Source organism: Borostomias antarcticus (assembly GCF_949987555.1).
Source record: "Borostomias antarcticus genome assembly, chromosome: 18".
In the NCBI taxonomy this organism is placed as follows: Eukaryota; Metazoa; Chordata; class Actinopteri; order Stomiiformes; family Stomiidae; genus Borostomias; species Borostomias antarcticus.
The window spans coordinates 13,883,888-13,907,627 of record NC_140251.1 but is presented as its reverse complement, the minus strand read 5'-3'; the positions used below and the strand labels follow the sequence as shown (position 1 = coordinate 13,907,627).

General features: G+C 43.6%; 2 protein-coding genes across 2 annotated transcripts; one reads left to right on the top strand and one right to left on the bottom strand.

Moving 5' to 3' along the window:
• Window positions 1–1,571: 1,571 nt before the first annotated feature.
• On the bottom strand, window positions 1,572–9,144 carry LOC311321194 (nicotinamide phosphoribosyltransferase-like; the record flags this gene model as incomplete). The annotated part of the gene is made up of 11 exons (XM_084453134.1): window positions 1,572–1,698; window positions 1,872–2,006; window positions 2,434–2,574; window positions 2,676–2,795; window positions 3,245–3,470; window positions 4,306–4,442; window positions 4,575–4,733; window positions 5,233–5,361; window positions 5,465–5,568; window positions 8,065–8,218; window positions 9,097–9,144. The coding sequence occupies 11 exons, from the start codon at window positions 9,142–9,144 to the stop codon at window positions 1,591–1,593; spliced, it is 1,461 nt and encodes a 486-aa protein (XP_084309260.1). The 3' UTR covers window positions 1,572–1,590.
• Window positions 9,145–12,976: 3,832 nt separating this feature from the next.
• On the top strand, window positions 12,977–23,062 carry prkar2b (protein kinase cAMP-dependent type II regulatory subunit beta; the record flags this gene model as incomplete). The annotated part of the gene is made up of 11 exons (XM_084452923.1): window positions 12,977–13,241; window positions 16,005–16,040; window positions 17,807–17,859; window positions 18,118–18,201; window positions 20,649–20,755; window positions 20,933–21,086; window positions 22,007–22,108; window positions 22,195–22,269; window positions 22,372–22,440; window positions 22,538–22,673; window positions 22,929–23,062. 11 exons carry the CDS (start codon window positions 12,977–12,979, stop codon window positions 23,060–23,062), a joined length of 1,215 nt encoding a protein of 404 aa, XP_084309049.1.
• Between the last annotated feature and the right edge of the window lie 678 nt (window positions 23,063–23,740).

The following is a 23,740-nucleotide window of genomic DNA, read 5'->3' as shown; positions in this document are numbered from 1 at the left end:
AGGTGAACCTTCGCCCCAGTCTGAGTTCCAGAGCGCTCTGGAGCAGGTTTCATCAAGGATCTCTCTGTACATTGCTATATTCATCTTTCTCTCCATTAGGACTAGTCACCCAGTTCCTGCCGCTGAAAAACATCCCCACAGGATGATACTGCCACCACCATGTTTCACTGTAGGGATGGTATTAGCCCGGTGATGATACCACCATGCTTCACTGTAGGGATGGTATTAGCCAGGTGATGATACCTCCATGCTTCACTGTAGGGATGGTATTAGCCCGGTGATGATACCACCATGCTTCACTGTAGGGATGGTATTAGCCCGGTGATGATACCACCATGCTTCACTGTAGGGATGGTATTAGCCCGGTGATGATACCACCATGCTTCACTGTAGGGATGGTATTAGCCCGGTGATGATACCTCCATGCTTCACTGTAGGGATGGTATTAGCCCGGTGATGATACCACCATGCTTCACTGTAGGGATGGTATTAACCAGGTGATGATACCACCATGCTTCACTGTAGGGATGGTATTAGCCCGGTGATGATACCTGGTTTCCTCCAGACGTGACGCTTGGCATTCAGGCCAGAGTTCAATCTTGGTTTCATCAGACCAGAGAATTTTGTTAGTCTGAGAGTCCTTTAGGTGCCTTTTGGCAAACTCCAAGCGGGCTGTCATGTGCCTTTTACTGAGGAGAGGGCTTCCGTCTGACCACTCTACCATAAAGGCCTGATTGGTGGAGTGCTACAGAGATGGTTGTTCTTCTGGAAGGTTCTCCCACCTCCACAAAGAAACGCTGAAGCTCTGTCAGAGTGACCATCGGGTTCTTGGTCACCTCCCTGACCAAGACCCTTCACCCCTGATTGCTCAGTTTGGTCGGGCAGCCAGCTCTACGAAGAGTCCTGGTGATTCCAAGCTTCTTCCATTTACGAATGGTGGAGACCACTGTGCTCATTGGGACCTTCAATGGTGCAGACATTTTATACCCTTCCCCAGATCTGTGCTTTGATACAATCCTGTCTCTGAGGTCTACAGACAATTCCTTTGACTTCATGGCTTGGTTTCTGCTCTGACTTGCACTGTCAACTGTGGGGCCTTATATAGACAGGTGTGTCCCTTTCAAAATCATGTCCAATCAATTGAATTTACCACAGGTGGATAACCAATCAAGTTGTAGAAACATCACAAGGATGATCAGTGGAAGCAGGATGCACCTGAGCTCAATTTTGAGTGTCATAACAAAGGCAGTGAATATGTTTTTTCATTCATTTATTCATTTTTAATACATTTGCCAAAATTCCTTAAAAGGATTTTTCACTTTGTCATTATGGTGTATTGTGTGTAGACTGATAAGGAAAAAAATAATTTAATCCATTTTGGAATGAGGCTATAACATAACAAAATGTGGAAAAAATGAAGGGGTGTGAATACTTTTGGATGAACTGTACTGTATGTATACTAAAATAACATTTAGAGCACTTAGAAATTCAAGCATCTCAATCTTTCAATCATGATCCAGAGATAGTATGTGTGCTAAAACGAGCAGTTCAATCCTCTCTGAATAGTGTCTTACACTTTAAGTGATGGAGTTATACAGACTCTATATCAGAGTCCTTGAGCTCAGCATTTTCTCGCACCTCTTCAAATGTATATGTCTTTACCATCAAGCCATTTCGAAAAACTGTTTGAAGCAGGTCCTGGAAAAAGCAAAGAAAATGTAGAATGATTAAACATGATAAAAATTTTAAAAAAAACTAACAGCAAAAACATTTAATCAGCAGTATGATAAAAAACACAAACAGCTGAAAAGATTTTTCACAGGGTTTAAGATCAACATTGGCTGAGGTAAGAAGCGTTTGGGCGGACTTACGGGACCGTACTCCTCCGAGTCCCCCTTCCCCTCCTCCACGGTTAGAAAGCCTCCTCTTGCTGTTCTGTGCAGCGACAGGCGACCTTTCTTTGACCTTTTGTTAGGGTCTGCCACAGGGTCCTTGAACACATTCACCTGCATCAATATGATAAACAAACAATATCAAATCAAATCAAACTTTATTTATATAGCGCATTTCATACACAGAGGCAACACAATGCGCTTTACAGAGAACAATGGGAGGTGGGCATACGACCCCACTCTCTACATATTCCAGAGGGAAGCAAAAAAGCAGTTTCACCCGGGGGCCAGAAAAGTGAGCTGTAAAAATCCTTCCCTGACCCCTCTCAACGAGACGATCGAGCAAGCTCCTGGAAAACGTTTGTCTATTGGCTAAGAACATACAGAGCAGTAAACATGGGCTAGATACTTCATAAGAGAGACATGTCTAACAGGAGAGTGCACAGATAGTTACAGATAATATACAGCAATTCACAGTTCACACAACAATATCTACTTTGTATAGCAATGGAGAAGGTGTGTTACACAGACTGTCACTCACCCCCCTCCCATTGGTCACTACATAGCTGCATTTGAAGCAGCAGTTGAGCAGGTCTCGGGTCAGCCTCTGGAGCAGCGCACCGCCGGACCCAAAGCTAATGTTCTCCATGCTCCAACCGTGCTGCTTCATCCCCTCCACTATCTGAACAGAGAGAAAACAAGAGGGATGATTTCAACATGCTCATTAGCACATAGGATGGTTCAGTATGATAGCGGTCAGCGTGGAGAAGGTGGGCGTCGTGCCTCCTGAAGTGTGTTGATGTCCACCCCGTCGCCCTGGATCACGCGGAGGTAAGGGGGCAACAGCTTGTACCCCTGGCTGTTCACTGTGGTATGGAACTTCTTCCCCAAAATCTCTAACACCTTGGAATCAACGAGAATGATACAATGCATGTTCAGATTCAGATTCAGATTCAGACAACTTTATTGATCCCACATGAGCCAATTCATTTGTAGCTTGCTCAAGTAACAAAAACATTTGAACAACAACAACAACATACAACAACAATATTCCATGCTATACACAGTCCAGTAAAACAGACAACAAGGTCGTTGTCGGGAACATTTAAGTGAAAAAGTAAAATGTTCAATGATTTTAAACATCTTCTTGACAAATTGTTGTGGTCTCAAGGTGTATGCCTTGAGAAAGGTCCTTGCGACCGAAATGTCTGCCTTTTCAATAAATCCACAGCAAAAGGGTGAGAAGTGTGCGCGGGATTCTTTTTTGATTTCCTACAGTCGGTGAATCACCATCATAAACTATATCCCTGTCTCTCCCACAGCAGGCTGAGGCATTACTCTGAGAAACTCACCTTCAACACGGTATCTAAGGGGTTTCCTGAGTCTGGTCGGATGATCAGGGGTGCATCTGGACTGCGCATCTCAACGAGAGACCTCAGCTGCTCCCCCCAGATCTTCTCACAGGCGTTGTAGATGTCATAGCTGTCACTGACAATGGACAAGGGAACGGAGGGGAACTGCCTCATTATGTGCTCAAAGGCGTCTCTCTCATGGTCCTTCCCCCAGGCAGTGATTGTGCTGGAAATACATGATTGGTCTAAATAACTGTTTTGATTCAAGGACAGTGTAATACAAAACAAAACCAGGAGAGGGGGCAATAGCTCAAGTCTTGAAAACTGACAGCAAACCACTTCTCCTTGATGAATGTGTTATCTGAATGTATCACTGCCTGCCATGCTAAGCACTAAATATGTCATATCAGATCAAATAAATAGTGTGGTGAGATATGTGAGACTGCTGTTGCCCTAATCTGTGCTACCTGTGTCCCAGTTCTACCTGTGTCTCTGTGCTATCTGTCTTGGTTCTACCTGTGTTTCTGTCTCTGTGCTATCTGTGTTTCTGTCTCTGTGCTACCTGTGTTTCTGTCTCTGTGCTACCTGTGTTTCTGTCTCGGTGCTACCTGTGTCTCTGTCTCGGTGCTACCTGTGTTTCTGTCTCGGTGCTACCTGTGTTTCTGTCTCGGTGCTACCTGTGTCTCTGTCTCGGTGCTAGCCGTGTTTCAGTGCTACCCAGGGCCGGACTGGGGAAATAATTCAGGCCGGGAAATGCATCCCCAGTCAGGCCACTTTTTAAGCCGGATTTGACCAGTGATCTTGAGACGCGCCGAAGCGGTGAGATGGAACACTTTCAGTTTCGTTTTGTAAACTTGAAATGAGCGGCCTTCCCATTATAAATCATACATTTTCGGCGAGCTGTTGACAGGGGGGGGGGGGGTTGCTCCCGATGGCCACCCCGCCCCCGGTGTTACCTGTGTCGCTGTGCTACCTGTGTCTCTGAGTTAGATGTGTCTCTGTGATGTGTCTTGGTGCCACCTGTATGTCGGTACTATCTGTGCTCGTAGCTGTGACGTTACCTGTGCTCTGCTGCTGGCACAGAGAAGCCAGGCACAGGATCCTTGGTGCCATAATACTTCTTAATGACTCTGATGCCCACTACAGTGTCTGTGCCTTTGAAGCTGACCAAGTGTGCAGATGCTCCAATGCCGGCACTCTGAAATAAACCATAGAATAAACATTTAGACCACGCTATATATAAAGCGCTATATAAGTGCAGTCCATTGACCATTTAGACCACACTACCCATCATCATTTACATGTGCTGTACACGTAGTGAGTGTATCACCTCTTGAGACGAGACTCCCCTGTAGCCAAAGTCATGCAGCTTGAACTCCAGGTCCTTCAGGTTTCCTGACGTCTCCAGAAGGTACTTGGCCAGGATCTTCTTCTGCTCTCTGGAGTTGGTGGCCACCGTGATGGGGTACCAGATCTGCACCAAGATGGTCTGACGGGGGGACAAGGAAGACAGAAGTGAGGTGATGATGCAAAAAAAAAAAAAAACATCTTAGCATAATTTATATCTGAATGTGAAATGTGATATCATCTACGATGAATAAATAATATTTTTTATAACATAGAATCCTTTACAAACACTTGAGACCTGGCATTTTATTGTGTTCGTGGCTTATCTTGAAGAGCTGCTGCCCTGCATTCTACCGTGTGTAATGTATAAATAGATAACAATGTGCAAAGAATTTGTCCGCATGGCACTGTGGACACTGTCTCCAAAGATCAGATGTGTGCCAGATCTAAATTTAACACTGGTGATCAACAGCTATCAGATACAAATTTTGACCATTCTTTCACAAATTTACTCAGTGGTAGAATGAACAGAGTGTACATAGTGAGTAGTATGTGATCGTTAAAATGAAGTTTTACAACAGGCATTGGGCATCCACAGCGGGAGGGCTTAGGTAAAGAGGCCAATGTTTCATTGCTCTGACCTCCACCCAATTGGTGAGCCAGAAGCACTCTGGGTCAGTGCTCTCCACGGTGAAAAGGACATTTCCTCGAGGAATCACACTACCCTCAGGTACCGCCTTAATCTCAATGGGGAGGTGGCCGTCATACTTCTGAAATGTTACACAAACACAAGGATCAGCATTGTAATATGACACTGTCTCCACAGACACAACACAGTCAGAAAACTACTACTAAGTCCAAGCTGCCTCTTGCCTCCAAAATGTATTTCCAGCCTTGTTCATTGAACACATCATCCTGGAAGTGTTCCTGGTAAACTTCCTTTGCCTCGCTGATCTTCTCCAGAGTGACCACCTGCCCTGAACATGAATAAAACATCACAGGGATAGGAGAGAATATGAGAGGATTCTGGGAGGGAAAATTATGCATGAAATCATATTGAAAATATGAATATTGAAATAATATCTTGACATTTGTTCATCAACTTGTCACAGTTTTAGATCTTAATTGCATTATTGTTGTACATTTCTTATGTTTTGTTGATGTTTGTGTTTGCTTGTGTGCTTGTCGGCATTGGAAATGAGGGAAACCTCATTTTGCCCCACGAGTTTAAATAAAGGTTTGAAATGAAATAAGACATACTTGTTAGTGTATACACTCTGTGAATATGCATGTAAATACAGTATACATACCATCTATTTTATACACAATGTACATAGCATTACATCTCATACATATGGTTACCTCTGTAAAAATGCATATGTATCTTTGTATATAGATTTAACATCCATATAGATTGAACCCATCTATAAATTCTTCTGTGCATATCTTTCAGCTCTTTCAATTCTTCACATATTTTGTAATTGTAAGTCGATTTTTATTTGTATAGCACTTCTCACAGAGGACTCACAAAGTGCTTCTCACGGGTGAAAATGCATACAAAAAAACAATACAATTAAACACAGGAAACTGGACTACAGTCAGTCATTGAAATACAAATTGATTGGAAAATACCTGTCTAAACTATCTAAACAGAATCATCTTTAGCTGCTTCTTAAAAATGTCCACCGAGGCCGCAGCTCTCAAGTCCTGAGGAAGAGCGTTCCACAGTCTGGGTGCCACAGACTCAAAGGCTCTGTCCCCTCTGGTCTTGAGCCTGGTGAGGGACCACCAGCAGGGCCTGGTCAGCAGACCTCACTGACCTGCTGGGAGCATGTGTGCATGGAGCAGGTCAGACCCATATACAGATGCCTGGCCATGCAGGGCTATACACGGAATTGTGTTACTGTATATATTTTGTATCGTTACATAACTTTCTTATTTAATTGTTTTTTTTTTACTCCACTATTAAGCACACTTACTGTAGGAGCTAGCAATTACATGTCACTGCATACCTGTATGATGTGTACATGACAAATACATCGGACTTGACTTGTGTGTGAAGGAGAAATATTGTGAGAAAAAACAAGGGTGGATCCTTTGACCATATATGGTCTGGCATGTCCGTCCCCTTCCTGCCACTGGCTTTTTCTCAACATGTTCATGCAGGTGAATTTTCTCTTTTGGCATCAGGGCATTGTTATGTTTCACCTGCTTGTAAAACTAGCTGCCATTCAAAATAATGATTCCCCTCTGCAATCCAACTTTTAAATGCTCTATAGTTGTTGTTTTTTTACGTTTTTTTTAAACCATTGTTATTGTTTTTTCTATCTGATCTTTTATTGTTTATCAAGGTTATTTATCAACATAATTTATATCAAATCAAATCAAACTATTTGTATAGTGCATTTCATCCACAGAGGCAAAACAATGCACTTTACAGAGAATAAAGGGAGGATGGACATAGATCCCACCCCTGCATTCAATTCACCCATGGGCCGAAACAGGTGAGCTGTTAAAAAACAAACTAATTCACATTTTAGCTCCTTGGTGTATTTGTTTATTTGTTGCTGCATAGGCCACCATTGTGTTTGTACCTTTTCTTATTATTATTCCATCTATGGAGTCTATGACAGCCCATAAAACCATATGGTAAAAAGTAGTTCACTTTGGCACACTCATTAATGACAGTCCCCTGACTCGTGTCATCTTGAACACTCTAGCACCACCAACATGTCATGCATATCCCATATCACTGCTTACAGCTATATTTTGATTAATACAATTGTTTTGAATTTGATTTGCATTTGCCAGTTGAATGTTTTGTCACTGATTAACCTGGATAAGACTACCCTATAGGTAACCTATCAACAATTATGCATGCAACTTTTGACCTGTAAGTCAGATTTTCAAAAACACAACGCACCTTAGGACGTCATTTTCCGCCATATTGAATTTTCCGCCATTTCTCACAAAACTCGGTGGGCATAATCTGTAAACTAATGTCTATAAAATCTTACAGGGATCTTTGATTTTCGAAGGTGTTCGCTCATTACAGCCAAACGAAATCGGCGGCAAAGCCGGCAAACAGGAAGTGAACTCATATCTTAGCAACGTTTTGATGTATCAAAACCACATTTGGCTCATTGGGTACAGCGCCATGACCCGGTCACCAAGTCCATGTAGACACCTCGAGCTCTCTAGCGCCACCAACGTGTCATTGGAAGTGTGTTTATGCTGAACCGTATGCCTAATTTTCAAAACGGCGGTAGGGATTCAAATGTGGCTATGGCCCATTTCACTTGTTGCCTTTGATGCACTCGCTGCACTTCCTGCTTGGCCCCCATATCACTCACTGCCTGCAGCTGTATTTTGATTAATAAAGTTGGTTTGAATTTGATTTGAATTTACCAGTTGAATGTTTTGTCCCTCATTAACCCGGATAAGACTAAACTATAGGTAGCCTATCAACTTACCTTTCAGATATTTATTAAGAATATACTGAAGTCCGTAGAATACAGTTTTGTCATATCTCCCTCTTGGGCTCTTGGAGTGTGTATTTTTTGCACGGCACTCAAAGTAGGAGTAGACTTTACTGGTGTTGGGTGGGTATTGCTTATAATGTGAGACCTGAAATGACACACAAAAAAGTTAATCGTTAAATTGTGGAAAGTTAATTGATTATACAACAACAATGTAACCACAGTGTAACACAAGTATAATAACAGTGCAACCTTAGTCTACAGACTCCTCTCTGATCCCTTTTCATTTCATTGTGGTGTATTAATTATTACACATCAGTGTCCCTCTGCATGTTCATCTGCCATTTGACCTTTATATCACTGGCACTCAACCTTCTCCTCACCCCACTTTAACCCAAAGGAATGCAAACTCTAAATGTCACCCTGTGTATACACCTCCTTTTCTACTACAGGGCCTGCACTGCCCCATAAGTGACACAAAACAAAATAGAAACTGTCTGGAAAAGGTTTATTTCCCGTAGACCTAGACTCTCGTCCTTGGTTTACTGTTTCTGACCCAGCTATACAAGAACCATGGTTGCGTGAAGTGTGAATAGAGACCACCATAATCCCCTACTGTTTACAAAGCTGGGATCGGGTCACAGTAACACTATTGCAGGCCAACTATAGCTCCAATCATCTGTAATTTTAACAGGAGGGAAATACAATCATGAACACCCCCTCTGTTGAAGTCTCAGTAACTCTGACCTGCAGAAACGAACAAAAGCAGGAACACTATGAGCCTAAAAAGTTACCGGTAGCCTATCATCAGAATATAATCAGAAAAAAAGCATAAATGTGTTTCAGTGCACTTATAGCTTTGTTGAGGTGCGCCGGCCTACCCGTGATTATATCTGTACAGAAACTAACATTCATTAGGCTATATTTGGCTGGTAACTGAATTCGTTTTCTGTTGCTAAATTTTCTAATACATATATTATACCTAGGCACGCAATTGACCGCTGCGTAAGACCTGTGCTCACTCACCTTGTACGAGTCTGTGGCCAAGAGGACACTGAAGTCCCTGTTCTCCATGTTCAACGCGCGTGATTTGAGTCGCAGCTGTAATTTAAGTCAAATCTGCGTTGAAGGGCGGGACAACAAGTGGATGCGGGATTGGAGGTGGGTTTTCGAAGAATACAAGACAAGAACTACTATCCAATCTATCGATCTATCACATCGTGTAGGCTGTCTGTGCAACATGTCCGTGTCGCTTTGTAACAGTAGAGGGCAGTCTGTGTACTCTGTAAATTTCAACACAATCTTTTCAACGCTTATAGATTAGATTAAATTGCCTTTTATTGTCCACAATGTGGAAATTTGCTTTGCTCTGGTCTGCCATATAAAACATTGACATACAGTAGCCTACAAAACACATACAGTCACATTAGAATCACAATAATATACTGGGGTCTGGAAGTAGCCATTGTCTTTGAGTCCTATTTGTCTGCCTTCTTTCTGTCACGGGTAATGCAGCAATTAATTGAAGCTGCCAACAGAGCCAAGACAGTCGATGCTTGAGCAACTGTCTACATTTACACACACACACTGCACTCACTGTACATACAGTAACACTGCTCACCCACCACACTCTGCTCTCACACTGTACATACACTCACCACACCCCATTCAGTAGTACACTGGAATTCTGCCTCCCACTTTATTTTTTAACAGTATATAAAAAAAATTACATTGCACTGCATTTTGTTGCATGTTTATTTTGGTATTTTATATTTGCACTGTTTTTTTCTGTTTTGCACTGTCCTGTCCTGCACCCTGTCCTGTCCTGCACCCTGTCCTGCACCCTGTCCTGCACCCTGTCCTGTCCTGTCCTGCACCCTGTCCTGTCCTGTCCTGCACCCTGTCCTGTCCTGCACCCTGTCCTGTCCTGTACCCTGTCCTGTCCTGCACCCTGTCCTGTCCTGTCCTGCACCCTGTCCTGTCCTACACCCTGTCCTGTCCTGCACCCTGTCCTGTCCTGCACCCTGTCCTGTGTCGTCTACAACAGCGTATGCATTAACCCTAGTTATATTCCTAGTATGTGTGATATACAGGGCAAAAACAGATCTTGAGTCTATTCAAGAGATAATTATTCAGCCTAACCTGTGAAGTTGGTTATTAGGGTATAGTAGTTGGATTTTCTTTTGTTTTTTGGGAGGGTGGAACATGTTCCGTATTAGTCTATATAGCTGGATGAAACACAGGGAAGTGAGTTCCAGAGAGCATGGACCATTCACTATTCAACCCCAACCCCACTGCACACTACCTACCTCCCCTCTTCTCAAATCATGATGCATCAAAACTAATGAGGTGTCAATGTGTCAAGAGGGGACTGTAGCTCTGTACCTTTGGCCTGTCTTCCTAAAAGAGTGACCGCTGGAGGGGTATCGGCTGAGAGGTCTTTCCATGAGACGTCCCTTCTGCTCCATGCCTCAGTGGCAACACACAGCGAGATACATGGTGACAGATATAGGCCACAGCAGGGGGGGGTGGGGGGGTGGGTTAAGTTCTGACATTCACATCATATGCCTTTGTTATGAGGCATTTAGGGGAAACTGCAGGCAAGACTGAGAGCATTGCGTTACTGAGAGCATCGCTCTGCTTTCAACACCATACTCCTGCCCACACTGGAGTACGAGCTGTCCCAGCTGCACGTGCCTGGCTCTACTTGCAGGTGGATCACCGACTTCCTGTCCGACAGGAAACAGCATGTGAACCAACAACACTGGCTCCCCCAGGGCTGCGTCCTTTCCCCCCTACTCTTCTCCCTGTACATGGCTTTGTGCACAACAGCTGCACCTCCAGTCACCAGTCTGTCAAGCTCCTGAAGTTTGCGGAGGACACCATCCCCATCGGACTCATCTCTGAGGGAGACGAGTCCGCCTACAGGTGGGAGATCGACCAGCTGTTGTTCTGGTGCGACCAAAACAACCTGGATCTCAACACTCTCAAGACAGTGGAGATGACGGTAGACTTTAGAAAGAAACTAGCTCCAATCAACAATGGTGAGGTGGGTGAGGGGAGCGTGCAAGACCTGGTGAGGAGTGCCGACAAGTACAGCCTTCGTCTTGCTGCTGAGCCGTGACAGGCAACAGAGGGGCTTTGGGCAGTTTCCAACTACAGCTGGGTGTCATCTGCGTAGCAATGCAAATATATTTCCATTGGGGAGCATAAAGAGGATGAACCGAATGGGGCCAAGAACAGATCCTTGAGGGACACCACAGGTGACTGTGCATGTCTGACACCTGGACCAGGGTGGTGGCGGGAATTACACCAACGGTACGGCCTGGAAGCAGGCCGGCCTGGTAGCATAAGTCCAAGCATGGTTTTGACTGAGAGAGTGGTCTCTTCCTACACTGGACAGCCGTCCCTTCACAACCCCCAGTAAACAGATTTGATTTATAATGTCTCCTCCCTAAAGCACAGGAATGGAGGCAGAAGAGGATGTGATCATATCATATTTTAAATGGAATTCTACATCAATCCAATAAATGTCACTGTGGGAAAGTAACTGAAAGCTTGTAGGCTATTGAACAAACATGATTAGGTGAAACAAGGCATATTTCAATGCTGTGTTGTGTGTGTGTCTATAGCATACACTGTATATATATATATATATATATATATATATATATAGAGAGAGAGAGAGAGAGAGAGAGAGAGAGAGAGAGACTACTACACACACAAACATATATATGTATGTTTGTGTGTGAAGCAGTCTCTCTTTCTCTCTCTATACAGTATATATATATATATATGTCTGTAGCTTTATATATATATATATATATATATATAGAGAGAGAGAGAGAGAGAGAGAGAGAGAGAGAGAGACTACTACACACACTGTCTGTAGCCTATTCAATTCTTTATTTCGGACCCAGGGGGATCCATATCACAATAAAAACACAGTAAAATACAGCACATTAAAAAGATAAGAAAAAAGAAGTAAAAAAAACAAAGCCCTCCACATAGCTCAATGTCTGACATGCAGGCTTGGTCGCCAATGGTTCCAGAGGCTGGAAGAGAATCTGACAGAACTGCATACCGGGTTAGTAATGACAGTAATTATGTCATTATCTGACTCTGATGCCCTACCCATAAATCTATAATTACGAAGCACAGCAGAACAGGTACCCTGACACTCACAAACATATGGCTCGCACTGGAGCTCTCAGCAGCAGCCTCATACTGTCATTATAAGCCACAGTGAGCCTGCTGCCTGAGATGCTGCCTCGCTTATATCCACACCACAGGTGGGCAGTATACAACGGTGTACAGTACGCTTTAAAGAGTGAGATCTTTATATATATATATATATATATATATATATATATATATATATATGTGTGTGTGTGTGTGTGTGTGTGTGTGCTGATACACAGGCCACCGAGTAAAAGCTATTCCACTTGGTATTATTATATTATTATTAATTTTAATTTGTAAACTTTTAAAAGGGACAACAGTTCAAACATAAATGTCATCATTTGATGCACCGTAGCAGACTGAAGCTGCAAGCTAATGAGCATCTAGTCCATGGCAGGTCAGACTATAGGAGAGTCTAATCCTGGACAGAATCCCACTGCAGGTTTCTGCCATCGCTGCGGCTCGCGTACGCAATCTCCGGGTGGGTGGTTGCCATGGATTCGTGGGTCACATGCGTGGGTTTCCTGTTCAGCAAAAGATGCTCGGACCAAAAATCCAGAGCCATTTTCATTCAAGAAATTGAAAGGCTCTATTATGGATTGCATGAAAATCAAGAACAGCCGGATTATAACAAATTAGCCTATATCTTTTCGTGTGCTGTGCGTACAATAATCTCGCTGTAAACCCTAATTTTATACGTATTCCTCGTATATTGACAACAGGAATGAGTATAGAAATCCCTGAAGGACTGACGGAGCTTTTGCAAAGCTTTACCCTGGAAGTGTTGAGGAATCAGCCTGCAGATTTGCTCGAGTTTGCTTTGCAGTATTTCACCAATTTGAAGGAGAGTGAGATCAGAGGGGCCGCATTTGGCAATGACCAAAATTCGGCCACAAGACCTGGAAAAGCAGTTAACTTCATTGAAGAAGCCATGCAGATCGATTCAGAAAATGGAGAAGAGGAGGATGACGATGACGAGGAATTCATAGGTAATTGAGACCTTGTTGATGAGGTAGTCAACAATGAATATGTTTGAAAAGCAACGTGTTATGGGGACTGGGGAGACCTGGGCAGCGTTATTGTTTGCCACAACCATATGCCCTTATCTGGATAGCCATTTTACAATTATAGAGGCTGATTGATGTTAATGAACATGGTGTGTTTAATGAACATGGTGTGTTTAATGAACATGGTGTGTTTAATGAACATGGTGTGTAGCCCTATAGTCTACATATAATCGTGGAAAAGACGTCGTTGCACAACGTGTCACAATCGCAGTTGCAACACATCAGTTGCTGCTCTAAGGCATAATAGTATGATGGGCATATACAATATTATCACAAAATTTACGGTTATTCAGTTTTCATTTATTTGGGGGGGGGGGGGGGGGCATTTGGACAGGTGTATGAGAGGACATTTGGTGAGGAAACTGTTGTGAATGCATTAGGCGAGCTCTATACACATCACATGACGGCTTTCAGCTACTGTCAGTTCACCCCTTCCACACTGTCAGTGGCAACTACTAACCTCCAACATGTTCCGTGCATTATCATGCTAACAAACCTGAAAAGGATATCAGCAAGGAGACAAAGAAACTCTGCCGGCACATGGTCTGACACCACAGGGCCACCCTGGCTGCAAGCATCATCAGCCATAGTCACTCCAAAGACACCTGACACAGCGTCAGTCCGTCTGGTTGAGAGGGGTCAGGGAAGGACTTTTCCGGCCCCTGGGTGATACTGTTTTTTTTTGCTATCCTCTGGAATATGTAGAGGTGGGTCGTATGCCCACCTCCCTTGTTCTCTGTAAAGCGCATTGTGTTACCTCTGTGTATGAAATGCGCTATACAAATAAAGCTTTGATTGATTGATTGAATCCAACTTAAATGCTCCAGTCAACTTGTATGTCTATGGAATGGTTAGGCTATTTTGAGGACAGGTGCATTCCTTCTTCATGTCAGGCCTTAACAGTGGCTTTATAGTGGTCTGTGGAGGGTTGCCATGACAGCAATCATGCTATAGTACCAGGCCAATGTTTACCTCCATCCAGCGTGTGTGGTTATGTTTGTCTGTCTGTTTGTTAGGAAGCAGAATTATGCAAAAACGACCTGACCAATTTTCATGAAACTCGGTGGTAGGGTGTAGCATGGGCCAAAGAAGAACCCATTAAATTCTGGAGCGGATCCGAATCACAGGGGGGATCCACAAATTAAAACAAAACTTTGAGCTAAGCCAGCTCCCTGTGTGTGGATGCTGGAGACACAGGGTTGGGACTGGGGTGTGTGGGGGGAGTGCAGCGAACCCCCCCCCCGCAGGCTGCAATCTGAAGGGGGCGCCACAAAGCTGCCCAAACATGGCCACCCATTCACCTCCATTCGTTTTTGGACTAAGGCTCAGGAGGAAACATTCCCACCATTCATGGGGGGAGGGATTGAAACATCTCGATTTGGGAAGGTGTTAACGAAATTAATCTAATCATTAAAAACGAGTAGTCGAAATGCCAAGGCTCACCTGTGCAAGTCCAAAGCTGGTTACTTTACAATTTTCAAAACGGGTATTTTGGGAGAAAGACGCAGGTTTCTAGCAAAAGCACATGTGGATATCGTGAACACACCATTTTATTCATTTTGACCAGAAACCGGACATTGAAGCTGTTGGGCTAAAAACACCATTCAACGTCATGGAATGGGCTTTGCTGGAAACCATGTGATTCGAACAAATGGAATAGTACAGGAGACATCTAGGAATTCAATATAAACATTAGGACAAAACGATAGAACTGAGGTGGGGTATTAACTCTACCCTTCCTGCCATAAACCTTATCTCACCCATCTGGGAGAGGGCCACAGAGGATGTTCCCTTGGGATCAAAGCCACTGGGAGACAAAATATAGTACAGTAGCAATTATTCATAGTAGTCTGCATCTGAATCAAACTCAGTGATTCCTATGACAATGTCTTCATCAGAGAATAAACATTTGAATTTCCTATTACAAAGGTCACAGAGACAAGGGGTTTGGACCGGCATAAAGCTCCACCTAATGATTGCAGCAATGCCAAACATGTCCTGCTCGTACGTGAGCACAGAACCACGGAATGCATTCACGGGTGGAGGTCTGTGCTCTCTGAGCACCATTTCTGGTTTCTAATGATATTCAGCACTCACCCACAACAGCAGCTAACAAGGTATCCATGTAAGAGACCTCCCACTTTATGTATTTTTCATGTGGAGGTATTGTTTTGAGCTAGGGATACTTTGTCTTAGAGAAGCAGACTACTACAAAGGAACTCTGCAGCAATAGTTATTGAAATTAAATTGAATTTGAGCAATGTTGGCCTCCATGGTAGCGTTAAAGGAAAGGGGAGGAGCTTTGGCTTTCACCATCCTGTTTGTGTTAGAGCAACCTGTCCACCGAGGGGTTGCCCAGGGTCCAGTCTACCCTTCATTTAATTTGTAAGACCCATTTCTGAGCAACACTCCTTTGTCACTAACTAATTGAATAAAGTACACTCTTTACCCAGTCCTGAGTTGGATAATCAGGTGTTTATTGTCCTTGTATGCATCAGTAATACACATTGGCCTAGGGAGAGGGAGACTGGCTCAGTGTACGTTTGGCACTGCAATACATGTTTCATTGTTGTAGAAGCCTATCTATCTATAAATCATTCATATATCATCAAGGTAGACACAACTATGTTCATGACAATTGATCATACTGTACATCCTAAAATATTATATTTTAACTTATTTCAGCCCCAGTGATCAACAGATTCATCAGAAGAGCCTCAGGTGAGCTTTATATCATCTTTATTGCAGACACACTGGTCCATATCAGCAGCATACAAGAATGACGCCATTAAAGTTTTGATTGTGTAGCTTTTGTTTTTGTTTTACTTGAAAAAAGCACTCCTATCATCATCCAATTATCTATCAGGAAGGTCTCTCCTCATGAATGCACCCAAGTGATTCTGTAGTAGAAGATGCAGTGGGAGCATGTTGTTAAATTTGGTTTGTTTTAACGCTCTGTTAAGTCTGTGGTCTGTTTCAGTGAAGGAGATGCCAGCGTTTAGGCTCCACCTATAGGGAGACTGAGAGACTGAAATCATTCAGTTGTCTGAGCTCCTAGAACACTGCATCATTTCAATCATTGGATTGGCTTTACCTGGAGCCAGTGCCCCCCCCCCCCTCCCTCTCTCTCTCTCACTGGACTTTAAATTTAGTTGGCAGTTTACCAGTAAACAAACCATTGATCTCCTTTTTCTCACTTAAGCGTTCTTTTTGTTCCTGGCTGTTGCTTTTGTGAGTACTGTATTGTATTGTACTGTATTGTATTGTACTGTATTATATTGTATTGTATTGTAAATAGCTGTGGTGTGTCTATCTTACAATGTTTTTGAAGAACACTGTCGATGTGAAGATGACTGGTTAATGTCATTTGTCAATTGTGACGTACATCCTTTTCTCCACATCCTGAGTCTTTGGCTCTGGAACGCTCACTCAGTCAGACCTGCTCTAGAATGGTGCATAATGGAGTGCTCAAGAACGGTGCACACTGGAAACAAAGATTCCACTCTGTTTCACATCACTCCACTTACAATAACAATGAATTACTGTCATCTTTATCTGTCACTATGATTTCTGTGGGGAAAAAAATGACTTTCCTAAAGCCCAGGACATGCGTCAGTGAATGGAGCTAAGAGAAGAACAGAGAGGATGATCCTCAACTAGTCTAATCTGTTATGTGGGAGGAGGCATTGACCCAGATAGGAAAGTGACACTGCTGGAGCTGCATCTATCTACATGGACTCCCCTGGTAAAATAAAGGTTGAATAAAATTAAAATAAAACATACAGTATTGGATCATTGAATGGCTGGCCCTGGTGCCTAGTGGACAGTCGTGCCCACCTGAGTGCCTGCCTTTACAGAATGAGAGGGCGTGCTACAGTACGCCATCATTCTAGATTAGAGGTGCAATGTAACCTCACTTCTATAGGCGCTTGCTTGTAACCCCTAGAAATAACTATCCTAGGAAAGTCAATGGACACTCATTCACACTTCCCAGCTATAACAATAGACCGAGGCTGTAGTCCTGAATTTTAAACATGCTTCTCAATGACGTGGAGCGAGGCTGAAACGTGGTCTGGTTGGCTGTGAAGTCTCTGTGATCTGTTTAAAAAGAACGGCTTTTTTAGATCTACAGTACAGCACTGTATATCCACTCCATCTCCTCTCTGTGATGTCATGGCGCATTTCTCCCTCACAGGAAGGAGAACATTCAATATTTGTACAAAATGACACCTTTTTTAAGCAATCATTTTAGCAGTCGTAAGTGCAGTGTGATTTAGTGGATAGTGCCTATGGCACTCAATCTTGCCAGTATCAGACAGTTGCTTACATGGCTTGGATTATACTACTCATAGACCTTGATCTTGGACTTTTCCCATAAGTCACCTTTGTTTACATGTCAGACAGCCTACAATATATGTCTAACCAGATGTAGCATTTCTGGTCAGTGCATTGTCTTGCTGTGAATGTGTTTTTTTTCTGTCATTCAGTGTGTGCAGAAGCATTCAACCCAGATGAGGAAGAAGAGGACAAAGAAGCCAGGGTGAGCCGGCCCTGTATCTCAAACTATGTTGCAACATAGAACTCCACAGGCTTGATACAAGAAGAATGTCTGCACAGCCTTTTGTTTGTATAACAGAAACATCACTTTCGCAATGATAAAGCAGAAGTGGTTCATGTTGCTTTATTGACGTTATTGCTTTATTAAAAGAGTGTGTGAGCTGCTGCATGCCGTGCGTCTCTAATGTCTGTATGAGTAAGATGCAAGAGGAGCCTATTGTTTTTTGTGTTTGGTTTGCAGGTCACACGTCCGAAAACAGACGAGCAGAGACAGAGGCTAGAGGAGGCATGCAGAGACATCCTTCTGTTCAAGAATCTGGATGTGGTAAATGGACTGTTCCACCATTGTCAGTGTAAGATTCTCAGTCCACTGCTGGGGTTGAATGGACTCTCCCAGCTCCTCCAAGCTCCTCATTGTCCCCCACCGGGCAACTTTATTTGGGGGCTTTAGATTGACCCCTGTGCGTGTGTTCTGTGTGTTCCTGTGCACAACACACCACCAGGGCGGCACTGTCACAATTCGTTTTTCCATCGCCAAGTACATTTAGCTTTGAACATAAAAAACGATGCTTGGTGTCTCATTTAAAGTATACTGCTATTATACTCAGGACGCAGTCTACTTTCTGAATCCAGAGAGATCAGAGCTTGAGGTGTTTAGTAGCTGGTTTTGTTTTTAGCACCACCAGATGGAGACATTCTACAGGTGAACCCTTAGAAGGTCACAGCAGGTTTGTGCAGGGTTGGTGGTAGTAGTCTCTCCTCAGTAGTCTCTCCTTGGCTCAGTGGGTTGGTGGTAGTGGTCTCTCCTTGGCTCAGTGGGTTGGTGGTAGTGGTCTCTCCTTGGCTCAGTGGGTTGGTGGTAGTAGTCTCTCCTTGGCTCAGTGGGTTGGTAGTGGTCTCTCCTTGGCTCAGTGGGTTGGTGGTAGGAGTCTCTCCTTGGCTCAGTGGGTTGGTGGTAGGAGTCTCTTCTTGGCTCAGTGGGTTGGTAGTGGTCTCTCCTTGGCTCAGTGGGTTGGTGGTAGTAGTCTCTCCTTGGCTCAGTGGGTTGGTAGTGGTCTCTCCTTGGCTCAGTGGGTTGGTGGTAGTAGTCTCTCCTTGGCTCAGTGGGTTGGTGGTAGTAGTCTCTCCTTGGCTCAGTGGGTTGGTGGTAGTGGTCTCTCCTTGGCTCAGTGGGTTGGTGGTAGTGGTCTCTCCTTGGCTCAGTAGTCTCTCCTCTCTCTTACGTCGGACGCTAGCATTGAACGAGACGCAACGGCTGCAGTGGAGCCGTTGTCTTTAATTACAATGGATTCATTTCCTTAGTGTCTGATAGTTGATGGTTGATGTTGACGCTAACGGACCCAGTGCAGCCAAGCCCTTAGCTTGCTAACTGTCTATTATCTCTACTCTAGTTGCTGCATCTAGCTTCTCTAACTCTCACGCATTGACCGTCGAATTACATGATACAACTAAACAGACATCGCTTTGCTTTTATCTACTGGCTTACTACAGGAACATATGTTTACTGTGCACTTGACACATAGAGAACAGAACATGCCTTGGGTCAGCTGCTTGGTCAGCTTCACCCTCACCACTGGTAGTGGACAGTAAATGGTAAATGGACTGCACTTATATAGCGCTTTTCCACCTTAGCCGCACTCAAAGCGCTTTTCAATGGCCTCTCATTCACCCATTCACACACACATTCACACACCAATGGCGGTAGCTGCCATGCAAGGTGCTAACCTGCTAATTGGGACCAATTTGGGGTTAGGTGTCTTGCTCACTTCGACATGTGGACAGTTGGAGCTGGGATTCGAACCACTGACCCTTCGATCACTGAACGACCCACTCTACCAACTGAGCTACAGCCGCCCCTAGTGAAGCAGGTTGCGATGCCTTAAAGGAATAGTAAAGGGAAAATGCATGTTTAGCCCTGTTTTAATGTTACTTATGATCATATACAATGGTTCAGAACAAAACTACCACTTTTGAGAAAGTCTGATAATTGCTCTACCACCGTTTTGGTCATACAATGGATGTGGGTGGGCACCATGAAAAATCATTAAAAAAAACATGTTAAACTCTCAATTTCAAAGTGAATACTGCACACCGGTTTGGTGTCGCAGCGCTCACACCCGCCTCATTGACCCGCCTATCAACGCAGCCTTGCGCACAGTGACAGGATGCCTGCGTCCCACTCCTGTGGACAACCTTCCCATCCTTGCAGGCATCCAGGCCACTGGCCTCCGCCACACAGGAACCACAGCACGTCTCGCCTGCCGGGCCGTGGAGCCTAACCACCTGCTTCATGACAGGCTCACTGCAACAGCAGAGCCTTCCCTGGCGTCTCAAGTCCAGACACCCTTTTGTTCCTGCCACACGGGATCTCCTGCAGCAATGCAGAGATCTTAACATCAGTGAGGCAGGATGGGCAGACCACATCTGGCGTGCGGAGTGGGAGGCGAACACCTCCAGACTCTGTGATTTCATCACGGCCGCCGGTCCTTCCCCTCCCGGGATGGATTTACCCAGAGCGGAGAAGCAGCTTGGTGCCAAGCCTCAGTGTGCTCTGTGACTATTAAGACAGTTATTTTTTGTTAAAGCAAGTCTGTTTGAATACCGCTTCATCTCTACTATAGTATAGTGCAGAGCAATATGTTGTCCTTAAATGTAAGACAACCTCTTACATCCTCTCAATAAATCACAGACTAAAAAGCAATTGTAAGTGTATAATGTTCTATTATATTTTATGAGCTTGATTCATTCTAACTAGTTTGATTACTTTCATAGGAGCAAATGTCTCAAGTGCTGGATGCAATGTTTGAGAAGTTCTCTGAGGCTGGAGAGCACGTCATCGATCAAGATGACGATGGGGACAACTTCTACGTCATTGAAAGGTAATTACTACACTGCGTATTTGGCACGCTTTTGATTTCGTGTTTTTCATGTATTTGTCTTGACATAGTTTTAGTACAGCTGAGAATAAATAATGAATAAAGTGAGCAGTAGCCAGTGAGTTCCGCTTTATCATTCTGCTCTGTCCTGCTTCCTTTGTGTGACATCATCTCCTTCAGAGGGACATTTGACATCTTCATGAGTGCTGATGGCGTCGAAAATGCTGTTGGCTCTTATGACAACCAGGGCAGCTTTGGGGAGCTGGCACTGATGTACAATACCCCGAGGGCAGCTACCATCATTGCCACCTCGTCTGGGGCACTTTGGTGTCTGGTCAGTAACTCCGCACCCACTGTGCTAGTTATACATGATCCTCTACCTAGTGTGCTCCTTCTGTGACAGTTATGAGGAGGTTATAGACATGTTATCAGCTGGCTGTTCATCTTGTCTGGCAGCAGAACCAGACTGACGATGTTGGAGAGGTTTTTAGATTGCTGGAAAAAAAGCTCTCTTCAGATCAGATAATCCCCTGTTAGCTGTTAGCATGAGACAAACCCCCCTGTAAGCACCAGGAATGAATCATCAGATGCTACTGGGCCAGGGAATATCGACATGCCCATTTTGAAAACTTAATGATACAGTGCCACCTGCTGGCGGATGTTATGTAGGACACCACAACCCGAATGAAAAACAATGTACAACTAACTGTAAATAAGGGCTCAAATTAGATTCCTCTTTGAAAATTTAAATACAACCTTACAGTAAAACCCGAGGAGTAATAGACATTTTCAGATAATCAGATTTTCAGATATTTCAAACATTTTCAGATATTCATAGGCACTGGTTCTTTATTGTTTATTTTGACCACCATTAGTTGTTACTAAGGCAACAGCTACTCTTCCTTGGATCCAGATATTAAAAACATCCATGTATCAGGGGCGGGGATCCTGGGAGGGTCAGGGGGGACATGCCCCCCCCCCCACCCCAACCCCAATATTTGAAATCATTAAAATTGCCCCCCCCCACACAATATTTAGATTGGGATAGTGGCATTCAAATGACCATACAGCCGCATTGGAAGATGTCCCCCCCAAAAAATACTCTTGCAAAATTTCAATGTAAATGTCCCCCCCAAAGTTGGATACAGATCCCTGCCACTGCCATGTATACTTTCACATACATAAATACATTTACATTTACACTGGGTTCTTCCCCTACCATGTCAATGTTGAATGTGATTGTCCTCATTCCAGGACCGTGTAACATTCAGAAGGATCATTGTTCAGAACAACGCCAAGAAGAGGAGGCTGTATGAGACATTCATTGAGACATTACCGCTGCTGATGTCGTTAGAGGTGACAACCCGTATTGTCTTCCACTGTAGACGATCACGGAAGTAGTTTTGGAATTCAATCTTAACAAACTCTCGTCTCATTCACAGCTCTCTGAGAGAATGAAAGTAGTGGACGTTCTGTCCTCTAAAGTTTACAGCGATGGAGAACAAATTATTGCTCAGGTTATTTTTCTACCATTGCTTCTTCACTTTCTACAGTTGCATGGCTCCTGATCCTCACATTTGAGAGCATTTGCCTTTATTGTTATTTGTTGTTTGTTGCAGGGTGATCTAGCAGATTGTTTTTACATTGTTGAATCTGGTCAAGTTAGAATCAACATGAAGAGAAGCAGGGTAAGATACTCTACAGATATTAGAGATTTGGATTCATGAAAAATCTGTGATTGGAAAAAAAGATGCACTGTTGGGTACACTGTTTCCTTATCGGCAGACAAAAACAGAGCAAGAGGATGAAGAGGTGGATATAGCCTCATGCTCCAGGGGGCAGTATTTTGGGGAGTTGGCGCTTGTCACAAATAATCCCAGAGCTGCCTCGGCCTATGCTGTTGGAAGTGTCAAGTGTTTAGGTACGTATTTTATTATTGCTAGTTATTTAGTATGTTGTGATCAGTAGAACATGACAAAATGACCAAGGCAAGTTGAGGACCTAGCCAACACGATCTGCTCATGTCCTCCTTCCACATAACTTAACTAACAAATATAGAACATTTGTCTTTGGAACTTTGCCAGGACCCAAAGGAAAGTGATGATAGATAATTAACATCAGACACACCGATGCCATCGCTACTTCTCTGTTTTTGACTCTTTATTTGTTTTGTCAGTTATGGGTGTTCAGGCATTTGAGAGACTGCTGGGCCCATGCATGGACATCATGAAGAGAAACATTGCCAATTATGAGGAGCAGCTGGTTACGCTGTTTGAGAGTAGCACTGGAATTGAGGAGCAACATGCATGAAAATGGGAAGGGAACAACCTGCCATGGACTATACTGAGCTGCCATGGACTATACTGAGCTGCCATGGACTATACTGAGCTGCCATGGACTATACTGAGCTGCCATGGACTATACTGAGCTGCCATGGACTATATGAGCTGAGCCAAGAACCCGATGGTGGAAATCTCTCCTTTATATTGATCGTTCTTTTTTTCATGACTTGCTTTTATTATTATTTTCCTATCTGGAATGTGAAACACTTTATACCACAAGGGATTGAAATAGAACAGTATGGGGTCAACTCCAAGATCACATACAGTGGTACATTTTAATTGTGGAAGAATATTATTGAAAATCAAATGTCAATCCAAATCACATCATATAATATTCCTCACAAATCTTCGCTTCATTTTTTTAACATGTGCATTTTTGTCATTTAGGTCACTTGTTTGTATTTAGGTCACTTCTGTTACAACATACAGTAAATCATCCCATCACATTATCAATCATAATGTCTTGTAGGATTTAAAATCATGTGCCAAAGGTGATTTCTTGCTGGGTATGTGTAAATGACAGAAAATCACAAGCTCTCTTGTTATTGCAACTTTGGACAAGGATGCTTTTGGGGTACCCATACCCACTCGGACCCAAATGATAGTAGGCCTATATTATTTGTCCTAATGTTGCACTTTGAGACAG